General features: G+C 34.1%; 1 protein-coding gene across 1 annotated transcript; it reads right to left on the bottom strand.

The window, feature by feature from the left end:
* Positions 1–706: 706 nt before the first annotated feature.
* Positions 707–2,007, bottom strand: LOC110716146. Its single transcript, XM_021894777.1, has 2 exons — positions 935–2,007; positions 707–746 (listed from the first exon to the last, which is right to left on the bottom strand). Exon 1 carries the CDS (start codon positions 1,925–1,927, stop codon positions 1,208–1,210), a length of 720 nt encoding a protein of 239 aa, XP_021750469.1. The 5' UTR covers positions 1,928–2,007; the 3' UTR covers positions 707–746; positions 935–1,207.
* Between the last annotated feature and the right edge of the window lie 4,315 nt (positions 2,008–6,322).

The raw sequence follows: 6,322 nt of genomic DNA, 5'->3' as shown, positions 1-6,322 counted from the left end.
CAGAATCACGCAAAAATACCGCATAAAATAGCTCCCCCAAGCTAGACTTGGGAAAAGTAATCAAATTGGGGCCAAGGGGTAATTTTTGTGGAGTTAATGAAAAATATAGTCAAGCTACAACATGGGTAAGCAAGAAGGGAACTGATGTTCTAATTTTGTCTGGAGGCTACCTAATGAACATGGCCTTCGTCATTTCAATGTGCACGTGCAATGCATTACGACACACTACTAAGAGTCTAAAGTCAAAACTAAGATCAATGCTACACCAGGAACTAAACACACACAAGAATGAATATATAAGGCTCAAGCCTCACGGTTAACACAGTCAAGCTCCTGAATCATACATAGTTAAATAACCTTGACTCCTACTAGGGATCAACAAATTCAAGGTCAAATCATGATCTTTTAGTCCACTATGCAAGTCTTTCAATCGAAAATAAATCAAAACCTTTTGGCATAAAGGATAGGGGCACAGGGAAGTAGTTCAATGGCCGTTGGCCGTTCATTATCATGATTCTTTTATTTTTCATTTCTTTTTCCAGAAGAAAGCATTAAACCTTACTGCTAGTGAAAACACACTAAAGTAGAAAGAGAGAGTGAAAGATGTACCTTGTGTACACAAGAACTTCCCCCCAAGCTAAATCAGACAATGTCCTCATTGTCTTAAAGGGAAACTTGTAGTCAAACCTCATCTTCATCATCACCCAAAATAATGTCACCAAAGCCTCGAGGATTGCAATGCATCTCTTTGGAACAAAATTGAGCAAAAACGAAACAAAGTGTTAGTGGGAAAAAGAATAAAATTGAGTCATGTGCACTGTTTTGATCATAACTTTTGATGTATAAAATATAATGCAGTGATTCTAATTGCATTGGAAAGTATACTTAAAGATCTTTCCAACGATAGGTCACATGCAAAAATCCGATAATTAACCAGAAAGTTATGGCCTGTCGAAATTGAGCAGTTTTGCTGATCCATACGCGCGCCCGATCGGGCGAGCTCTTCCTGATCGAACTCGAACGCAGTCCAACGAATTCTTCTCCTTTTAAATCAGCCTTTTAGATCAAAATCTGCACCAAGAGAACTCCCACAAGCATAAGATGTACTCTCCTTACCTCTCTAAGAATCAAAGAAAAATGAAAACACACAAAAATTAGAAAAGACTAAAATAAAAATAATGAAATACGGGTTGCCTCCCGCAAAGCGCTAGTTTATCAAGGTCTTAAGCTTGACCATTCTCCTTCCATCAGAAGAATTTAACGCCTTGAGTAACTTATCATACGCTCCTGCAAACATTTCATTAAGCACTATATAGGGCTCAATTGCAAGCACAGTAATCCTTACATAGAAAAGATTAGGAGCACACAAAGATAACTCAAGGTAAAAAGAAAAATCAAAAGAAAAAGATGAAGATACACCACAACCTTCTGCTTCCTCCGCTAAAAATTTAGAATTAATAGAACGAACATGGAGGTAGTCTTGTTCTTTATCATCACCCAATAACGTCTCTATTATTTTACGCTCACGAATAAGTTCATTAGCAAAAGAAAAAGAATTTTCAACCATTGGTTCTACAACCAATGACTTTTCAACCAATGGTTCTACAACTAATGATTCTTCTTCTATTGGAACCAATGATACCTCAACCACTGATTCTATAACCAATGACTCTTTAACCATCGGTTCTTCAACAAATGATTCTTCCTCCGACGTATTATACAAATTATGGTAATATTCATCATGAATCCTCCAATAAATTTCATTTAGAACAAACCGTTTTTTAGAATAATCATATATGAATGGAAAGATTCTAAAATCATCCGGAGCTCGAACAAAATACTCACTATAAGGGCAATCAGGGTTTTCATGATAAAGATAATAACAAGAACAATGGCCAGATGCAAGACGTGACAATAAATCATCCATCTCCAAGGCATGTATATCATCAACTCATAAGATAAAAAGAAGTTAATAATAGCCAAAGCAACAAACCAAAAGCTTAGCAAAAAAAAACGAATCACAAATAATTAGATGAAAACCGTTAGTCCCCGGCAACGGCGCCAAAATTTGATAGGCTTATCGCGTACCTAACAAAAATAACCTAACTATTCCTTCTAACTGTGTAGTAGGGCAAGTAAGGATCGAATCCCAAGAGACTATGGTTCATTCAATTAATCAGACTCAATTAATCACTAAGCACGTGACCAATCAATAATGGATGATAATAATCAACTAATTTATTAAATAACACAATTAACTAGAGGAAATATTAATCAATAAACTAAAGCATCCAAGATCAAGCATCACCACGATTATGATTGATAAACTAATAAATCTACCCCCAATATATAAATCAATTGACAAGAAGAAAAGCAATCCCTAATAATAATACCAAAGGTCTCTTCCGAGTTATCAATGGCTTCCCAAATTAACTATCAAGCCTACTTCCGTGGAATCAAGCGAATAAGGGACATTAAACACCATGCCTAGATTCCTAATTATTCAATCATCTACTTCCGTGATGATCTTCAAACCCTTAATTGAAATAACCTAATCCCGTTAATACCCAACTTCCGTTGCAATAAGAACAAAGGGATGATAACAATACTAATTATCCCTAATCTAGTATTGGCATAAACACAATCAATTAAGCATGTCAATTGGGATTATTATTGGGGAATTTAAAGTTTTAATTCATGCATCAATCATAATTGGGCTACCCTAGATCTTGGAATAGAAAATCTACTCACACATATTGAAAGAAACAATAACAATCATGAATATGGAAAACATAATTGAAAAGCAATTATAATTGAAAGAGAATGAAGTAGAAGTGAATACCAAGGATTCTTCAATTGAAAGGAATTAAATTGTTGAAAAACAATGCTCAAATCTAATGGAAAGAATTAAAATTGCTTCAAAGTAATAAACTAGAACTCTAGAGAGAGAAAGAGGAATAATGGAAAACTTAAAACTTCTTTCTAATGAAGATTACAAGGGGTATTTATACCCTTAATGACCTAAAAATAAGAAAATAATAATACGGAGTGTCGCATAACTGTGCCCGGTCCAACCGGGCAAGCACCTCCCGATCGGGCGGTGAGAGTACGGAGTTGCTTTCCTTCGTAGCACTTCTTCCACCACGTGCCCGGTCCAACCGGGCTGACCTTGCCCGATCGGGCGCGTGGGGCGGTCTTCATAAATTGCTTTCTACCTTCGAAAATACCAAAAATCATCTAACTCCTATGTGCCCGGTCCAACCGGGCGGACCATGCCCGATCGGGCACGTAGAGGCTGCAGCAAATAGTTTGTATTTAACTCATCTTAAATCAGTCATAACTTCATATCCGGAGCTCTGTTTGAGGCGTGTAATATATCGTTGGAAAGGTCTTCAAGTCTACTTTCCAATGCAATTTGAATCACTCCATTATCATTTGTATATCAAAAGTTATGAGCATAATAGTGAACAGGTGTCATATTTGTCAAGTATTTCATCAACGTTTTGCTTCATTTTCACTCAAGTTCGTCTCGAACACATGATTTGATATTCTTAAGCAATATGTTTTCATACTCCATGATTATTATACTCAATATTAGCCAACCATACTCCATTTGCATATAAATCACCTGAAATTCATCAAAACACACAAACGAAGAGTAGTAGAGCACAACTTAAGCAAATAATGCAAATATGCACCAAAGATCTCTAATTTTGTAATAAAATGAGCTTAGATACCCACCTAAAACATGTGCAAAATAGGACTTATCACCCCCCCAAATTCATTCCAATACCTCCAATCAACCTCTGGAAATATATTTTGGCACCTTTTATCACCCCTTGGAAATATATTACGGTGCCCTTAATCAACTCCCAGAAATATATTCCGGTAGCCCAAATCAACCCCCAGAAATATATTCTGATACCCCTAATCAACTCCCGGAAATATATTCTAGTACCCTTTGTCAACCCCCCCCCCCCCAAAAAAAAAAAATATCAGCAGTATGTAGTCGGCAATCTTCATTCCCTGTAAAATTTACTCCAGCATTTGACCTTAAGATTCAACAATTTCCAGCATAGTAGAACCAAGTGTGATTGCATACAGTTTTTTTTTTGTTGTTGAAACGGTTAAGGGTGATTGCATAACTTATAATAGGACAAAAAATGATTTAGATTAAAATAGGGTAAAATTGGAAATATAAGTTGTGAGTTACTTAAAACTATCCTGCATGTAGGTAAATTGTTACCTGCATTTAGTACCACCCTAATATGAAGAAAAGTTGTGGCTTGGTTGCCGGAAACTTGGAATATCCTTATCTAAAGCCAAATCGAAAATCATGGAAAAGAAATCAAGTGGCAAACTTGTAATTTAATTGTTTAGCTCAATGTAGAGACATAAGGCCAAAAATAATTTAATTGGTTAGCTCAATGTAGAGACATAAGGCCAGAAATGTTAGTGGTGTTAGCAATTTTAGTAGAGGCAATCCTAAATTTTAGACTTGGCGTTTTTTAATATCAAATCTCATGTCTAAATCCACAAATGACGGCTTTGTCTGGCCAAATTGGACTATTTGAACTTTTCGGGCCAAATTTAGGTTTTTAACTAAAATAAAAAATATATTTCAGCTTGCCAAAATTCGTCCCTTTTCCGGGCTGGGTCGTAGTTGATCACCTCTAGTTTTACCCAAACTATTAGAGAGAGAGATTGCTATATATACCATGGTGTACCGTACACCCATGAGTATTTTGTTATCATTTTTATTGTTTTTCATTTAGTTTGCTTTTTTCGTTTATCATCATGGGGATAAAATGGGGCTTGTTTATCCGAATCAGATTCATACCTTATAGAAATTTTAAGATAACTCTATTGAATAGTGCTTGGATATTTATAACCACTAAAAAAATTATTTATTTATTTATTTACCCTCAATAATGTTAATTGGCCTTTTTTTTTAACTCTTAGCAATAGTGTGGACATTTATACTCCTAAAAATATTTGTTTATACATTTTCCATCACTGGTGCTGCCAACAGCTAAATTCGTGATTAGGTTTAGCTGAAAGAGATCCCGGATATAGGTAGTTATGGGTGTGCATCGCGAGTGTTAACCTTCCTAGTATAATAATAATAATACTAGATGAAAGCCCGTACAATGCACGATTTTTCATCTAAGGTTTTAATTATTTGATTTATTGTATTTTATAATTTCAGATAAAATTACAAAAGTTTAATTTAATTTTTTATTCATTTTAATTGAATTTATTATATATAAATAAATTGTAAATATGATATTTCATCTATTTTTTTTCAAACAAATCAATTCATTAATAAAAAACCATCTGTCATCTACAAATGAAATCTAAATTAACAAATACATAAAATTGAATCAAACTAGGGTTTCCTTCATCAAAGCTACGATCGTTGAAAAAATCTTGCACTGTAGTACATCTCGCGCACACATCGCTGGAATATACAACCTTTTTGGAGAGACGGTCTAATGATTTGTTGTATTCGTAAGGATGATTTTCATTTGATTCGCTTGAAGGCATTCGAAAACTTGATAGTTGTTGCGATCCCGAACAAATCTTTACCAACGAATTGACAATAGGGCAAAAGATGATTACCTTTTTGATAAACCCTAACACACAAACAAACTCTAAATGCAAACAAACAACTAAACTAACATAAACTAACGACTCCACCATAGGGAGACGGGCGAATATCAACACTAGTGTAGATTTATTGAAACCTAAATTGCAAAACTAAAGAAATTAAGTGAAAAGGGGCGGAAATAGTCTAATTTCCGGCCTAAAAGGCCAAGATTTTGGATAAACCCTAGAAAAGAGGAGGAGAGAAGAGGAAAGGCGAGAGAATTTGAAATCTATATATTTCATCTGTTACATACTTATATAATATCTTTAATGTGAAAAGATAGATTTTTAATTTTTTAAATAATTTAAATCCTAAATCATTATTTGTTGTTTTTTGTATACCATATCTTTTATTTCGATAGATTCACCAACTACAGTGAAATGTTAGCAAAAATAAAATTATATTTTTCCACGTGATGTATGTTAATTCTGCAATAATCCTAAATCATTATTGACCAGCACATTTGCCAACACAAAAAATTGACCAATAATATCGTTAATAATCAAAAATGAAAAATGCATGTTAATAATCTCCCTTTGCCCAATTTATTTTGAATAATCAATAATCCAAACTTTTTTATGCGTTTTCTTTATTTCTTCAATCCCGTAAACTAATAATCTAATTAAATGGTTAAATTTTTTTTAAAATAAAAAATTATAGTTGCCATGTGAC

Source organism: Chenopodium quinoa, unplaced genomic scaffold, assembly GCF_001683475.1.
Source record: "Chenopodium quinoa cultivar QQ74 unplaced genomic scaffold, ASM168347v1, whole genome shotgun sequence".
In the NCBI taxonomy this organism is placed as follows: domain Eukaryota; kingdom Viridiplantae; phylum Streptophyta; class Magnoliopsida; order Caryophyllales; family Amaranthaceae; genus Chenopodium; species Chenopodium quinoa.
The sequence above is the reverse complement of the archived record's forward strand: the minus strand, read 5'-3'. Positions and strand labels throughout refer to the sequence as shown.

Bases quoted from the DNA above. Each gene is read 5' to 3' on its own strand.
- LOC110716146 (XM_021894777.1), bottom strand. From the start codon at position 1,927: ATGGATGATTTATTGTCACGTCTTGCATCTGGCCATTGTTCTTGTTAT.